This window comes from Halyomorpha halys, unplaced genomic scaffold, assembly GCF_000696795.3.
Source record: "Halyomorpha halys isolate HHAL.00 unplaced genomic scaffold, Hhal_1.1 Scaffold493.1, whole genome shotgun sequence".
Classification (NCBI taxonomy): Eukaryota; Metazoa; Arthropoda; class Insecta; order Hemiptera; family Pentatomidae; genus Halyomorpha; species Halyomorpha halys.
This window is the reverse complement of record NW_027111379.1, coordinates 984711-1002506: the sequence shown is the minus strand read 5'-3', so window position 1 is coordinate 1002506 and position 17796 is coordinate 984711. Positions and strand designations below refer to the sequence as shown.

At 30.3% G+C, this 17796-nt stretch overlaps 1 protein-coding gene across 8 annotated transcripts in view; it reads left to right on the top strand.

Annotated features, from left to right (window-relative positions):
• nej (nejire) overlaps window positions 1-17512 on the top strand; it is a 64147-nt gene extending 46635 nt beyond the window's left edge. For 6 of the 8 annotated variants that reach the window (XM_067049388.1, XM_067049385.1, XM_067049389.1 and 3 more), the window contains 10 exons: window positions 559-717; window positions 1458-1694; window positions 2947-3177; window positions 3264-3383; window positions 3590-3796; window positions 4236-4523; window positions 5517-5680; window positions 7299-7560; window positions 9441-9756; window positions 14435-17512. In XM_067049388.1, the coding sequence (XP_066905489.1) occupies window positions 559-717; window positions 1458-1694; window positions 2947-3177; window positions 3264-3383; window positions 3590-3796; window positions 4236-4523; window positions 5517-5680; window positions 7299-7560; window positions 9441-9756; window positions 14435-14793 (2343 nt within the window). In that variant the 3' untranslated portion in view covers window positions 14794-17512. The remainder of the gene's footprint in view (window positions 1-558; window positions 718-1457; window positions 1695-2946; window positions 3178-3263; window positions 3384-3589; window positions 3797-4235; window positions 4524-5516; window positions 5681-7298; window positions 7561-9440; window positions 9757-14434) is intronic. The other 2 variants (XM_024359104.2, XM_014425033.3) reach the window with 1 other exon arrangement.
• Window positions 17513-17796: the final 284 nt, after the last annotated feature.

The following is a 17796-nucleotide window of genomic DNA, read 5'->3' as shown; positions in this document are numbered from 1 at the left end:
TATATATATATATAATATTTGTCCCAAAGACAAGGTGCACCAGTGAAGTACTAAAGATGCATCTGGTTAACATTCATCAATGGTGGTTGATGAAATGTACTTGTTTTCTTGTTGGGTTGTATAAGAAAAGAAACTCAAAAAAGGTTATCAACAATGAACTGAGCTCTGTTGTCCATAGATAATTTCTATGGTTAGTTTATTAAAGGGACTGTTTGAAATGTACCATGGCAAGATAATCCAACTTAAGAATTGTATAACTAATATTCAATATCATTAGATACGACTTAATGATTTAGTTTAGTTTAGATATAAAAGTTTTTTGTTTTTTTTGCACTATGTTTGCAAACAAAAATTGATTGATGTTTTGACTGAAGTTTATTTTCAAATTCTCGTTATTTTGTAAGTAATGTTTTAATTTCTCAGCTTGATATATGTTTAACTTTTTCAAACAATTTAAATCAATTCAAAGATCTGGTTTTTATTCGTAATATCCTTATACAAAATTTATTATGAACTATGTATTTCTTCATTTTATTAGTTTTACTTATTTTATTTTAGGATATTCTGAAACAAGCTATTGAGGATAAATTAAATTCAGCCGCTGAATTGCCATATTTTGAAGGTGATTTTTGGCCGAATGTTCTTGAAGAGAGTATCAAAGAACTAGACCAGCAGGAAGAAGAAAAAAGAAAGCAGGCTGAGGCTGCCGAAGCTGCTGTAAGTTACATATATCTAAACTAAACAGCTCAACCAAAGGCATATTCATTTAATACCTTATTCATGTTTTAAAATAAAATATAATCACAAATAAATTTCTAAGTGTTAATGTATTATTGAGGGGAACAAAAATCTGTAAAACCTATAAATTTAATTAATTTTTGTTTTCATTTGCCTGTATATGAAATGTATTTTAGTAAGTAGTGTGATCGTGAAAATTTGAAATCCTAGTTTTCAACATGAATACACTTTTTAAAGTTTTAAATAACCTGCCAGAACACACAATTTAAAGTAAACCTAAGAGCGTGCAATGGTCTGATAGTTCTCATAGTGATTAGAATTTTTAAAAAATATACTTTCTAGTACTTCTGCCCCCTTACCCATACGATAATCAATTATGAAGGCTCATTCTTATGATTCATTGCTGATTTAGCTCTGATTTTTTTATATTTTAAAAATCTTATTGTTTTTGTTTAATAACAAAAGTATTCATAATACCAAGCAACCAATACGTCATTATATACGAGATCGTTTTGAGTGATAACCAATGTATTAAATTGTCAATCTACCAATTATAACTTGTTACCTTATCTATTTTTCATGATATTTAAGTAAAATCATTTTTTACATTAAAACAAATGCATGTCCTGCTTGATGAACATTATACTGAGCATATAACATTTCAAAATGTATTTCATGTAATATAATCATTCATACTATTGTTTTGTTTTTTTTTTTAGATTTTTTCTCTTCAGGAAGAAAATGAAATTGGGCCTGATGGAAAAAAGAAAGGGCAGAAAAAAGCAAAAAAATCAAATAAATCAAAAGCAAATCAGAGGAAATCAAATAGTAAAAAATCAAACACTCCTCAGACAGGAAATGATCTCTCTGCTAAAATATTTGCCACTATGGAAAAACACAAAGAAGTATTTTTCGTTATTAGGCTACATTCTGCTCAAAGTGCTGCCAGCTTAGCGGTAAGTTAGTTGCTCAGAATTATTCATAGTTCTCTATTGATTCTCTTTATCAAGATTTTAATAGTTAATTTTTTTTGTTAAGATTTTAATGGATTATTCATATTTAATGGATTCTGTATAATTTGTGTAGTTTATCATAATTTAATTGTCTCAATTCTTTTAATATTAAAAAAAAAAATTGTTAATTTCAGGCTTTCTAAGAGTTTTAGTTATAAATATATTATTAAAATGTTTAGATTATGAAAATAAAAACAATTCATTTATCCTGGGAAAAAAATTTTAATGAGCAATTAAATAAATTTATTAAAAGTCTATCCATGTATAACAATAAAATTCTTATTTTTTTCATTAGTCACACATTATTCCCCATTGTCTGTTCCAAAATTAATATCTATTTTTTATGCCCATCTTCATTGTCTCTTATTTGAGGGTCAGAATTGAATAAGAAATTTTTCTTTTATTAAATTGACAAATGTCCATCAAATAAGTTAAGAAAAATAATAGAACTAGAAGATCGGTAAAAAAGCCCAAAAGGTTGTTCTAATGTGAGGAGAAAATAAACAATAAAAAGGGGCTATTTTTCCTTTAAAAGAAAATAATACATAACAAAACATTATTGAACTACTAAGTGGAAACTTAAAACTTAAGATTACAGTTAAAATAAATGAGGAGCGAGCTTTCTGTCAAAATCCAATATATCCAATTTTGGATTTGGGCATCCCGCGTAGATTGATAAGTCAAATTTTATTTATAACATTGATTTGTAACTCCTATTTAAGTTTAGGAAAGAACTTGATCATTTTTGGATATATAATTTAAATTTGTCAAAAAAAATATATATATTATTTATGAAAAGTGGAATATTAACTTTCAATTAATGCTCCTTGAATGTTTATCTAAAACGGTCTTTACAGTAAACAATATAAAAACTGGAGATAACAGTTGGTTATTTGAACGTGAATGCCACCTGCAGAAAAATAAATATTTAATTAAGAATAATAGCTAGCACTTGTGATGTCGCAATGATGCTAGGATCTTAAGCAACCAATCATTTTATTTTACATTAAAAAGTTAATTAAAAACTTTCTAATTTCAAAATTTTAAACAATATTATGATTCATTTTTCTAGTATTATTTTTCATTATTATATGTTAATTATATATGCACTAATTTCTCTGTTTGTTTATTTATTGATCCCTATCTTTCTCCTATGTTCATATTATATGTCCTAACATGTTTGATTACTTTATAGCCAATTCAAGATCCAGATCCTTTCATTAATTGCGACCTAATGGATGGCCGTGATGCTTTCTTGACGATGGCTCGAGAAAGGCATTATGAATTTTCTTCATTACGAAGAGCAAAATTTTCATCAATGGCTATGTTGTATGAGCTCCATAATCAAGGGCAAGATAAATTTGTCTACACTTGTAATAATTGTAAAGCCCATGTGGAAACTCGTTATCACTGTACAGTATGTGATGTAAGTATTCTTGTGATGATATTTTGCGAAATTATTCGATATTATATAAATTGTTTATAATATTAAATGTCTAATGTTTATTTCAGGATTTTGATTTATGCGTGACTTGCTTTGAAAAAGATGGGCATCCTCACAAAATGGAAAAACTTGGTTTAGATATTGATGATGGTTCATCACCTGCGGATCAGAAACAAGCCAATCCACAGGTAACAATACTTATACTGTGATGTCTTTATGTATTTTATAATATAATCAAACTACCTCTTTATGATGATAAATTATATAAAGAGGTAGTTTTATTGTTTCAAAATCGTTGTTTATAGAAACAATATTTTAAAAAAAAATTATTTTCATGTTTTAAAATCCAATTTGATGTAGACATTTACATGTTTATTTTTGTGCTGCCCAACAGGAGGCTAGGAAGTTATCCATCCAGCGTTGCATTCAGTCATTGGTTCATGCTTGTCAATGCAGGGATGCCAACTGTAGGTTACCAAGCTGCCAGAGGATGAAGCGGGTTGTCCAGCACACTAAAGTTTGCCAGAGGAAGGCAAATGGCAATTGCCCTATTTGCAAGCAGCTCATAGCTCTCTGTTGTTACCACGCGAAGTATTGTCAAGTAAGGCATCATTGTTTACAAATTTACTAGGACATTTTAATGATAATAAGAACTTAATTTGTATTTGCATGAGGACATCTGTTTGTTCTTTAACACTTTTAGTAGATTAATTTCTTAATCTACAATTAATCGATCTATAATTGATTATCACAAATTTGTTGTGCCAGGATTTGTTACCTCATGAAAAATTTTATTTATCAAAATAATTAAATTTATTCCAATTAGTGTTATGTCCACTTTAATTCTTAATGAGTAATTTCTTATTAGATAAGTAAAAGTCAGCTGCTGGTTAAATTTCTCAGCAATGAATTTATGCACCATATTTATATGTTATGCCACCATATTTTGACTTAATGATTTATGTGTTGATTTCAAATGGATAGTTTAGAATGTTATATCATAATCATTATCTTCATTTTTTTTTTTTTTTTATATATAGGAAACAAAGTGTCCAGTGCCTTTCTGTTTGAATATCAAGCATAAGATGAAGCAACAACAGTTACAACAACGTCTGCAACAAGCCCAGCTACTTAGGAGACGTATGGCCGTCATGAATACAACAAGAGGTGGAGGAGGCGGTGGGGGTGGGGGTCTAAGCGGGGGGGCCGTGAGCCCTGGTGGAGCTGGACCCCCTGCCCTCATGGCCCCCCAGCCTACTCATCAGTCCCTCGGCCTCAAGCCTGGTTCTCAGACCCCTCCTGCCAACGTTCTACAGGTTGTCAAACAGGTATCCTATTCTTCCTTTCTCTATCCTAGGCTTATTCTCTTCTTTCGCTTCCATGCATTGTGAAAAGTTATTACTTGCATGTTCAGGTGTTGGTAATATATTTAAAGCATACTATGTTTAAATATGGCATAATTTATTTGCCTCCCTGGTCTCATCATAATTCATTTCTCATTTTTTTAACATGTGGTATTATGTACATACAATACAACATTTTACATTATGTAGCATTAGCCATTGATGCCATAGCTTGTGTGTTAGGCTCTTGATGGATAAACATTATCCAGTTATTGTTGGATGTGGTGATGCAATGAAAACCATTCTTTAAATAGTGAATTAATTAGTTGTCAGCTTGAAAGTTTTCTCTGAGCTTAGCTCAGCAATCAGCAATCTATGGTTCTTGAACTCAAGATATAAATAGATGAAGGAATGCTTTTACAATCATACACTAGTTAATGTAAAATGACCTACTACTAATTCATTGTTAGGGTTTCATTTAATACACTTAAATCTGTTTTTATGCTGTACAAAATTTTGATAATATAGTAATTAATCTGTTAATAGACCTTACCGATGGTTAGAAATGAATTGCATCTTATGATTGCGGATGAAAGTTATTCAGAATTCCAACTTTCTATTAGTTCTGTTGGGTAAAAAAAAATATAAAAAAACCTCCAGAAAAGCCATTAATTAATTATGTGATTTGAAATAATATTATATCATTATTGTTATGTGACTCTAGGAATTGAAATGGGTGTATATCTCTCCTACTAAATGAAATCTATAATTTATAACGCATTACTCTAGTTAAGAAATGCTGAGACATAATTCAGAGGAAAACATTAATTCTGATCATTTTTTTTGTGTTGGGGGGGGAGAGGGATATAACAACACTATTTAGTGTATTCAGTTTTGAATAGAATATTATTCAGTTACTCAATAAATTAAATAATATGCTTGGTTTCGTTTTTATATTTGTAATTATTTATGTTATAGGTTCAGGAGGAAGCAGCGAGGCAGCAAGCGCCACAGGCGGCCCTCGGTTACCCAGGAAAAGTTGCTCCTCAACAGCAAGTTATGCCGCCCCCTGGCCAGCGAGGGGGTATCCAGCAGGTGCCTGGCCCGCCTCTCATTCCTCCCATTGAACAATGGACACCGAGGTTTGTAATCTATCTTTGAGTCTACTCCATTCTCTTTAATAGTTCTCTAAAAATGTTATGTTTGTGATACCTATATGGTGGGGGGGGGAAATATATGTATATAGAATTAAACTAGCAAAATCTTCATAATGTCAGTTTTAATGGTTACACTCAACTTTGAAATAATGCTGGATTATTTCCAATTAATCTGTACTGTCATACCCTACTTAAGCTGCTGATACATTCTTCAGGCATTCATTTAACACGAAAATCACATCAAGCTATGTTTCCTAAATTTTTATCCTCAAAAATGACATTTTGTTTTTTATCAAAACAGAACTATTCAAACTGAAGATAAAGAAGAGAATTTTCTATTGTTAAATCTACTAATTCAATAGAAGGAAAAAATATTTATCTATGAAATATCCGAGTCTAACAAGTACTATAAATCAAAGAATCACTAATTTCTACTGCAACCACTACAACATGTAACTTAATTGTGATTGTGGAAATCTATTTTCTCAGTTAACTTCTCATACTAACAATGTGTTGGAAAAAATTATAGAGTATTATTTTCAAGTTATTAATGAAATGTTGTTTTTGTCCATTTTAAATAAGTTCTGTATTTTCTCAACCTACTCTCAAGAGCACAACTTTCACTTCAGAGTCTAAAATGAAATAAAAATATAATTTTGTTTATCGGAGTATGATTGTGAAAGGAAGTAACACTCATTTCTGACAACATTTTTCATTTTGACAGAAGTCTTTTCTAATTTAATCCATATATAAATCTGATGGAAGAAACATTGGAACATTCATTATCGTGAATAAAAATACCATGGTTTTGAATTCAAGGCATCCTTTCTCTTCTAGGCATGGTCATTAGAGAAACAAATGATGCAAAACTTTATTCCTGCGACAGTAACCTTGTCTCCTCTTTGAAAGAGCACTAAGCATGGTAACACTCACTACTACCACTTTTCCATGGAATAGATTTCAATGAATTTTTCAACTCGTTATTTTTTAAAAAATTGACTTTCCACATGGAAATTATCTAAGGTGGCACAAAAATTCATAAGGGTTTGGTGCAGAACCTAAAAAAAAAGTAATACAACTAGATATCTCAACTGGAAGTATCCTTTTTTTCAGGTATGGTACACCAAAATTATATAAAGACCCATATACATAATTTTCATTTGTGTTGTTGCTCCCAGAAATACATTCTTAAAGCTTTCAGAGATGTGTAACTCTGACTCAGTACATATGCCTCCAGATTCAGAATAAATTACACTAATTTACGGGGCAGTGTTGCTCTTATCACCAGTTAGTTATGTTATAACAGACTTTATAAAATAAACTGTTTAATCACGTGTAAGAATGTTTATGAAATCGTGTATTATTATATAATTTAAGTTTATTTTAATAGTGAATTTGCTTAATCAGAAATAGGCCTGCTTGGGTCAGATTTTAGATTATTGTGATTCCACAGTATATTATAAACTTAATATAATAAACCATCACTTAATTATCAAGGCAGAATTGTTAAGTTGGTAATATTGTCAGTTCTCATCCCTGCAAAGCTATGTAATAAATTATCAAACTGTCTGTCTTATCTAATTTTATATTTTGTATGTTTTAGGTATCAGAACCAGGTAGGGATGCCAGCGACAGCCGGGCAAAGACCTGGAATGTTGCCCGGAGGTGGGAGTGCGATGCCACCTAGTGCTGCTGCCGTACCTGCTATGCGGGGGCAAGCTCAAACACCTGCCGTCCAGAAGCAAGTACTGCAGCAGCTACTTCAGACGTTGAAGAATCCTACTACTCCTGATCAGCAGCAGCAGATATTGCATATATTAAAAACAAATCCTCAACTCATGGCTGCGTTTATAAAGCAAAGACAGGTAAGTTGTTTAATTTCTTTTTCTGAAAATAAACCTGAGTTTCATATTTTAAAGACTAGTCGTTTGTGTATTTGTCGAGTCAACTTAAAAGTAATAGTTAATTAATTTATTTCTATGTATTCTAATATAAACATGTTTGAAAAAGATTATGGCAAAAAGTTTGCCATTTTCTATGGGTGTGTGTGTAGACTTTTCAAAATGGCCACCGTATATTTTTAGGTTTATTGCTAAAAACAATTATTTATAGGTATATTTCATCTTAGATTTTGTATCTTAGGAACTATTTGATGTACAGGAATCTATTAGGTTACAATTTAAAGCTTATTAATTATAAAATAAATTAGTTTATTATGTTAATCTCCGTATGAGTCGCTGTTTCTAAGATATTTGGCAAAATAAATTTACAAAATATTGATTTATCTTTTGGAAAATATTAGGTTTTGAAAAACTAAAATTAAAAAAAAGGTTTGGTGAAAATTCTATTAGTGCTCAATATTAAACCTATGGGCCCCCAGGTTATGGTAAATATTTTACCACTGTTTTTTTTCTAAGTTTTTTAGACAAGTATCTATGAACAGAAATTAATATTCACCTACTTCCAGGTACAGTAAAATTTTAAGCTACTTTTACTTGACAATATTCAATATATTCATACTTCTTAACCCCTTAAGATATTTCTACTAATAATACTATTATAAAATTTTATTTTTATACAGTAGATATTGTTTATTAAAACCCTATAACCAATACCAATCAGAAATAGAGAAAATTCAAAAAGGAAAAAAAAATCCAAAGAAATTAATTTATAAAATTCAGAAACATGAAATTTCATAATTTTAAAATTATTTTTCAAACAAAATTTCTCGGTGATTGTATTTAGATTGAACATAAATTTATTTTTTTAAAAATCAGTTACACTTGACTGCTTCTATTATTGGTTTATGCTAGGGGTACTCATGATGTGTTAAATGTGAAAAGTTTTAAGAAGCTAAATGATTAAGTATAGGATTATGAACACCCAAATTTAATGTCCATATTATATGTTAAATGCAGAGGAGATTCTAGTAGATTTTCTCAGCATCCTTCCAAAATTTCATTCACATTTAGTTTTTTTTTTAGGGTATTTATTGAGGTCTGAAACTATTATCAATCTGGTTACATTAAGTCTGTACACATTGCAAAATTCAATTTAGTTTATTTTTATTTTCTGTTGTTTTCAAAGTGCAATGCTCACTTACATGGTTCCTGGTTGAAATGTTATAAAACCGAATTCCGTCTTTGATAGAAATTTCTTGCTGAACATATGTCTAATGATTTTGAACTTAGTAGATTTCCATTTATAAAATGAAATATCCTATTATTAGTTAAAACAGCTTGATTTTTAAATTTTTGGATACCTTAGATCCTTGTAAAACTACTTTGTGGAAGCTCAGGAAATAAAAGTAGTGAATTAGGGTTTGATAGAGGTATTAGGTAATGCCTTTTTTACATTAATTTATTATTATTTTTATCTATTAGTGTTTTATACTTTATTAGAGCTTTACAAATGATGAGTATAGCCATTACAATTCTTATATAAATTATTTATATATCTGCATGAGACAAGAAAGTAAAAAAAAAAAAGGCTTATTATCTGAAAATTTTCTTCTGATCATTTGTTTTATTATTTAAATTTTAAGGTTTTTCTAGATCAAATTTCTGTTATAAGTAAATATGTTTTAACTGTTTCAATTTATTTTATGTTTGATTTGAGTTGTTTTTTTTTATGCTATATCCTTATGTATTATTATGTTGTGCTTATTTCATATTTTATAAGCTATTTGGACATTTTTTATCACTTCACTCAGTTGTTGGGGTGACAAGATTATTAATTTGGATAGGTATTACAGCAAGCACAACAACAGCAGGCTGCAGCTGCTGGTGGAGGTGGGGTCCAGCAGAAACAAGCTGTTGCCGGCGGTGGGGCTCAAGGCCAACAACAAACTGTTGGTCAGCAGCAGATTCAGCAGCACCTTCTTCAACAGCAGAACAGGCTGCAACATATGCAGATGCTAAGCCAGCAACAACAGCAGCAGCAGCAGGTTGGACAGCCAACGAACCAGCAGCCGAACCCACAGCATCCTAACTGGTACAAACATCAACAACTACTGGCAATGCAGCAGAGGCAGCAGCAGCAACAACAGCAGTTCCCTCCAGGTAAGTAGTTTTCATTCTGATACCAGCTTTTCATTATATTTGAGGGTTTGATAACTCTGTCATTTGGATCAATGTAGATCTTTTGTGGCCAATCCTTAGGCTACCTGGATTTGGATTTTTCAAAGATATTTTAGACCTTAATGAAATCTAATATTTGCTCCTCTTTAATTAGTTTAAGGATGATAATGATGAGAGATAGTTGACTGTGGATAAATTATATGAGGAGAAGATGATTGGGGGTTTGGTCAAAATATATCACAAATAAGTTGAAATAACGTATTTATTAGTGCCAACATTTCTGCCAGAATTTTTAGCCTTCATCAGGGCTAAGAACAAGATAACAACCGATGAATACAAAAAATAAAAACAAAAGGACATAAAGTAAATAATTGTACAGAATGAAATTAATAAAATTAAAGTGATGAAAAAGTTGAAAATAAAATGTATATATAAGTAATTAAATAAGTAAGTAAAAATAACATAATTAAGGAAATAAAATAAAAATTTAAAGTTATATAATGCTAAGGAATATGAATATTATAGTTTATTAATAATTTAAAAATTAAAATTATGGGACGGACTAAGATTGTTGGAGAGAAGGAGAAGAGATGGGCCATAATCTTGGGTGTGTGTACTAAAAAAAAAACACTCTTGTGAGATTCGATTGGCAATGAACCTTTCTATCTCAAGTAGAATGTACGTACGCCACCAGTGATATGACTAGGCCTGGGTAAGACTTGGGATCAAAGATCGAAGAGGGGATTTAGAGCCCCTTATTTATATGCCTAGTCCATGTGGCTGTGACCGAGAAGCAGTCGGTACATGTCTACTTGAGATAGTTTCGTGCATTGTTTTGGTATCGTTTATTAATCATTTTATCGACATCGTTAAGTGATATGTTACAGAAATTATTAATATATAAAAATAACAATATGTTTTTACAAATGAATTAATATGTAAATTTGAGAGCTTTGGTAGGGACGTGACGGCCGTGTGGGTTGGGGCGCAGGTCCCAATGCACTCAGTTCAGAATGTTGTGGGTTCAATTCCCACCTGGGGCAGTTTATTCATCGGCGGTCCCGAAGAATGAATCTTGACGCTCCCACTTTGGTTAGTATGCGGCGGCAACCTTGGTAGCCGCTAGGGGTTGGCAAAAAGGGCCACACTAGACTTTTCCCCCCAACCATTACCAGTACGTGCTTTGGTGAGGCTTGAGGCGTTGCGCTCTGGCGGGTTGCAGAGGCACTCCGTGCTCGCTGCCTGCTACAACTGCAGAACTTAGTTGGCCTTTCGTCAACTCAGCAAGGTCTGCTGCAGCATCTATCTTTTATGGTCAAATACTATTTCTACTAAACAAGTGAGCTTTTCATTTCTATTTGAATGATATCAATAATTGATAATTAATGATCTACACCATATCAACTAGAAAAATTCAATTAGCCCAACAGATACGCATTGTTAGTGTCGTAGACCATTTCATTTGACATGGTCCCTGACCAGCATTATGTTTCTCCTTTTGTGTGAGTATTGTCTTCTAAATTGATTTTCATGCCATGAAATGAGGTAGTTTTTGTCATTATTGCCCCTTGTAATTTATTTTATTTAATACTTTTTCATGTTGCTGTACATTCTCATCAATATTTGAAGTTGATTTTTATTTATTTATTTGTCTAAAATTTCAACTAGAATCAAGTTAATTATCTAAATTGTCTTTCCTAGGAAGTTGTTTGTTACTTGATGCATGCTTTACCATCTAAACATGTAGAAGGCCAAAATTCAGGAATTATATTATAACATGACAATCACTACGTTGCAATACTGACAAGTACATACATATCTATATTCACTGCACAATTTTTTTTTAATTTATTGTTATTTACAACTGTATTTACATAAAAACACATTAAGAAAATTTTATATAAGATCGAAATGGAGTGATACAGGCATGTATGGAATCTACCCATTGGTAGCACTTTAATCATATTCTACATTAGAAGGTCTCGAGGCCATCTTCTTATTAGGTGCCTCAGAGGATTATCAGGAATAAAAGAAGAAGGAAGGTTAGAAACTAATTGGTTTGGGTGGTTAGGGATTTTATAATGATGGAAGGATTGATATCTGGTTCGGGTTAGATCGGTTACACATGAAACAATAAGATCTTCATGAGTGATTTTATTTGACACAAAGTAAGGAGTATAGAGGATTTTGGATTATAAGGATTGGATACAAGAAGAATTTGAAGGTTTATCAAAATACAATAAATAGAAATCTGTAAACAACCTGTGCTAAAGTGTAAAAGATCATGGTTAGCATAGTCCTTTTTTCTATTATTTCTTCACATTTACAAATGTACTTAAGCTGAAGATTCAACAAGTAGATGTAATAATCTACATCGAATTGACATATTTGTGAAGAAACCGACCATTGGTAGCTTTCCAATAACATTTCACTATTAGAAAGGATAGAACAAGGAGGAAGGTTAGAAATTTGTGGGATTTGATGGATAGGGAGTTAATTATAGGAGGTAATTATCATTTTTCTTAAAACTAAGTTTAGGACCTGGCTTCTTTTACGTAGCTATAATTGATAATTAGGAAATCGAGAAATAAATTTGACGATTCATGTGTGAATTAATATTTATTTAATAATTTAATTTAATTATTTCATTTGGTAAATTCAACTTTAACTTGAGATAATCATAATTATATAGGAGCTGAATAAATATGCAATACTCCTGGTCTTCTGTTTTATAATTGAATTTAATATTATTAATTATTATAAAATATGATATTATAAAACTGCAAATTACAATCACTTTTTGTTTCAAGGTAGGGACGTCTATTAGTGATATTATATGAGTTAAAAAGTCAAAGTAAGCATTGTACAAGTCAGTGAAACCGAACGTAGTTCAAACTACAGGACTAATCGGATTAGTTTGTACTCTATAATGGAACAGGGTACTGGTCGTCCTGTTCAGTCGGGGGTGCATTCGGGAACAGAAAAGTAGGGAACTGTGTAAGGCCAAGGTCAGGAGTTCAGTAGGGCCTGCCCTCTCTAATGGTACTTGTATCCTCATCCTCCTACCTCTAATCGATTACAGTCATCCTCATCCTTTGTCTGTACTAAGGGCACATGTCTGCTACTTCTTTTGGCTATTATATCATTTAACTGATAAAATAAATCAAAAATTAAAACGGAAGATGGAAATAAAAAACTAGTTGGTCAACAGTACGATACAGTACAGTGTAAAGCAATGCTACATCGATGATGTGATTCATGGCAGAATTCGGTAAAAGTAATTGTATTTTGTATTAGTTTAATTATTGGCAATCAATTGGTCGTACTTTTTAATATTTCATTTTAATAACAATAACAAAGGCTCGGGGAACCCATAAGTTCAATGCCGATACCACCAGTCGCTGTCCACTAAATCTACCGCGTGAGACTTGATGCAAGTTTCCCATCTACTTTTTGGTCTACCCATCGGACATTTACCCGTCAGCTCAATGATCTCTAAGGCTTATATAAGATTGTAAAATAATTATTTATTTATTTAATATTTTCTACAGTCACTTTTATAGCAACGTTTTTTCAACTAGCTTAAGACATGGTTTATATCATTCCTAATTTTGTTATCATTTAAAAAAAATATCTATAACTTACAATATAAACTTAGGATTTGATTGCTTTATTTAACAAGAATTTTGTTTCTAAAATATTCTGTACATTGTTGAATGCTATGGTTTTCATAGTTTCATTATAGTTTATAGTCATATTATCATAGATATTGTGTTTTTGTAAAACAATACAATTTTTAAATCCTGTATTTTAAAAGTATGTGTAAGTATTTTTAGTTTAGGTGGCATTAATTACCTTATTAATTAAAGAATTTTTGTCCTGGTACTCGTTATAACTCGCTAAATTCATGTAAAATTTCATGATAATATCTTGAATATTATAGTACAGATACAAGCTGAGAAATAAATCATTTTTCCTTATTTACAAGAAAAATATACTAATGAATTTGGCGAAAGACAATTTTCGGTGAAAGGGCTTTGGGTCGCTCGTAGAGATTAATTTGTTAATATGGTGAGATAAAAATACTTCCATTTAGAAATAGTACTATTCTATATTTTATACAATGTTTTGGGTTTACTCCATATTCATGTATATTGTATCCTACAATTGCAACAATTAATTTAATATTATCTACATTTTATCTTTATAATACATTATATGTTTACAATTAAATTAAAATCTTATAATCTATATTTACCTCATTTTGTTAATGACATCTAATTCTATCATGAAATATTGTCATGATATACATATAATTTAAAGTTTTACTATATCAGATTATTTAAATAATGTCTTTCACTACTGATGCATTCACTCATCCCTACAGCACAAACAAATGTACTATATTAGGCATTACCTCTTTTGACATATCAATATCCATGTCCTGGATTCTTTACCTTATTGATATATCTACATTTTATACCCCATATTTCAGTGATGAATATGAGGTAAACCCGAAACGTACAAAAAATATAGAATAGCATTGTGTTCTAAATAGAAATTTTTTCAACTCTTCATATTAACAAGATAATTATCTTATTGATTCTTATCAATTAATCATCTTGGAAACCTTAAGTAATTATGTTTGATCACTTTCTAGGTTACCAGACAGCAGCAGCTGCAGCTGGACAAGCTGCTCGACTAGGTGGTGTACGTTATCAAGGCTTTGATGGGCAGTATTCAGCAGTAAGCAGTAAGCCCGTCGCTTCGCCTGTAATGGGCCCACCAATGCAGCAGACTGGCCAACCTCAAATGATGAGGTCACCTCCTCCTATCAGATCACCACAGCCGAACCCTAGCCCTAGGCCTGTTCCTTCCCCTCGACCAGGTCCTTCTCCGACGACAGATATGATGCTCTCCCATATCTCCCACCATCAGTCCCCTGCCCAACCCTCCCAGCAAGACCCCAACGATCTCACACCTCAGGATCAACTATCCAAGTTTGTCGAACAATTGTAGTATATACAGTAAGTTAGTGTGCTATGTACTTAATAATTCGTTACGTGTGCTTGCTGGACAATTTTTTTTACCTCGCTGACATCGAAAAGTTCCTCAGGTCAATGAGGAGAACAACTCTTAAATAAAGTTTCCCAAGTGCTATTTTTACTTCTCTCGTTCTCTTGGACAAATGTGTTATATTTATTTATGTATAGTATATTTAATAACGAATGTTTATTCTGTGACTTTATTAGAATGGAAACATTTCGACATTGGAAATGTTAGTTTATATAGGTTTTATCTAAAGCGAAACTGTACATTTTGTTAATATGATGTAAATATAATATATATGGGGTTTGTATTGGGACATTCTAAACCCGTTGAGCTAGTATCTACACTAATGATATTATAATTTTTATATAAATTAAATAATACCTAAGAAATGTAAGGGTTTAGTTTGAGTCTTTTATTACAAATAAACACTTGTAAATATGTCGAGAATAGAGATTATTGTTATGTACATACTCTAAAAGATTGCCAATGAATATATATTGTCTTATGTTTAAAATATAATGTACATATTTATAGATATTAATATAATCGAAGTTGTTTTTTACAAAGAGGTCGTAGCTAGCCATAGAAAATCGAATGGCTTTTAACAATCTAGTATATCGGCTTACAAGGCTGTGTTGTGATGATGGGTGATGTTGATTGTTTTTGAAGTTAATCATAGACAGATCAATCCAATGTAAATAATAATATTATTGAAAAGTGCTATACTGTTAGTTTGTTTACATTAAATATTGATACACACCAATTAATTTTATTTTTTTTTAAATAGACCTTTTTAAGACATAGAAGTAGTTTTAATGAGCGTTCGATCTCTTTCCTGACCCTTTTTTGTTCATATATCAATGTCGGATTGAACATAAAGAGTCACATGTTATTTTTTTATATATATAAACATGTATACATATATATATTTATTGTATGTATAAAACTATAGCCTGTGTATGAAGCTTTTTTACGTTTTGTACAGATAGTAGAAGAGACAGTGTTGACATTGGTTACTGACATGTGACTTACTAGTTTCAGTACTAGCTAACTAATATATTATATATTTATCTAGTGTCACATCTGCCCTTAATTTCCATTTGACATTTTAAAGTAAATAATACAAAAATATAAAGACGGATATTAAGTGCAGCATTCTGTAACCACTGTCATATCAGCCTTTTCACATTCATTTATGCCATTTAGCATAAACAAGTTCCAGTTGATTTTGTTTTTATTTTGACACATTTTGTTAATTTTCAATGTATATTATATATATGTATATGTCTACTACATCACCAAATTGGAATTTGAAAAATGCATAATCAAAAAAAGAAAAAAACTTTGTGAAACTGAAGACATTCCAAATTATTGGGTCTTGAAATTTGCTATTGTAAATCTTGTACAAATAATTTATTTGAAGGTTAATTTTTCAAGTTCCAAAAAAAATTCAAAGTTTTGATTCGAATTCTTTGAACAAAAACTTATTCCTAGAATAGTAGTACTGTCTTATAATGTTCATATAATTATTGAACAGCTTCTTCCTATTTCCTCAAATGTATTTATTTCATTTGTATAAAGTTGATTTAAATAAAAAATAGTTAACTTTGAAAAAAAAAAAATGTCAATTAAATTTTCACAATTTGCTAGCACATTTTACTCGGCACATTTTAAATGTAACCATTCATTCTTCAATTATCGCTCCACTAGTTTCTATATATTGCATATCTAGACATTACACAACTGGAATATAAACGTGATAAGGTTGTGTAACTGATTAACTTATTGATATGATACAAAAGGTAGATTAATACAGGTTTGCATTAATTGCGTACCTTTTTATTGTTTTTCTTTATTATTTTTAATACTTGATTACTTTTTAAGGTGTAAGTAACTACATTGTGTTAAATGTGTTCCTATTTTTTTCTTTCTTTTTTTTTCTTTTCTTTTTTAATTAAATTTATTAAAGTGTCTGGTGTTAGTAAAAATTTTCAGTTTAAAATGAATTTTGTGTGATATTGCTTTTCAGTATTATTGAAATACCAAAATATGATGGTGATGTTTAACTTCAGTGGACGTAAGCTCAATTTGTAAATAACATTGTACATTTTAAAAAAATTAAAAAGAAAATTGAAAAAAAAAAAAAATTCCAAGCAATCTAAAATACTTAAGGTATTGTAAATAATAAACAGGAATATTTATTTCAGTTTTATGAATTGTTTTAAAGGCAATTGATAAAGGTACTTTGTTGTCTTATGTATAAAGGTACGGTAGTTTTCATAAAATAAATACAAGAATGTAAAAAGATTATTGATTTAAAAAATAGATAAGTTTTTTCTGAACTTGTTGACCTTGAATATTAAATATAATTACATGTTTGTACATTATAAATTTAACATAATAAAAAAAATATGGGGTCAACATAATTTTTAGATATTTTTCAACCTCCCTATGTTAAAAAGATATTAGAACATAACACAGTATAATAGACCCAAGTATTTATTTATTTTTATAGAAGATATTTTATTATTGTGGGTTTAAAAATTATTCTTTGAATCAAGAAATAATTGCATTAGTCTTATCATATTAACCATTACCTCATCTGAAGGTTACTTTTCTTTGTATTGACTGTTTCCTTAGCAGAGACTAGATTTTTATACAGCAAATAAAAACCTAAAATATGAAATTCTTTTTTATAATTAAAAAGCCATAATAGAAAATATAAATAACTATTTTTCAAAGCTATAATAATTTAATTGTTTTAGGCTAAGGAAGGAAAGATGGTTAAACAATTTTAATGTATGTAATACATCTAAAAGTTTTGATGAAACAGAAAAAAAAAGTCAACATTTCTTTTAAATAATAAATATTATATATTGGTGATTAACTGTATGATAAATCAAGGGGATGATCCAGCGTGGAGTCAGAAAAAACATAAAATAACACTGTGACTGTTTTTTCTGATTGCTA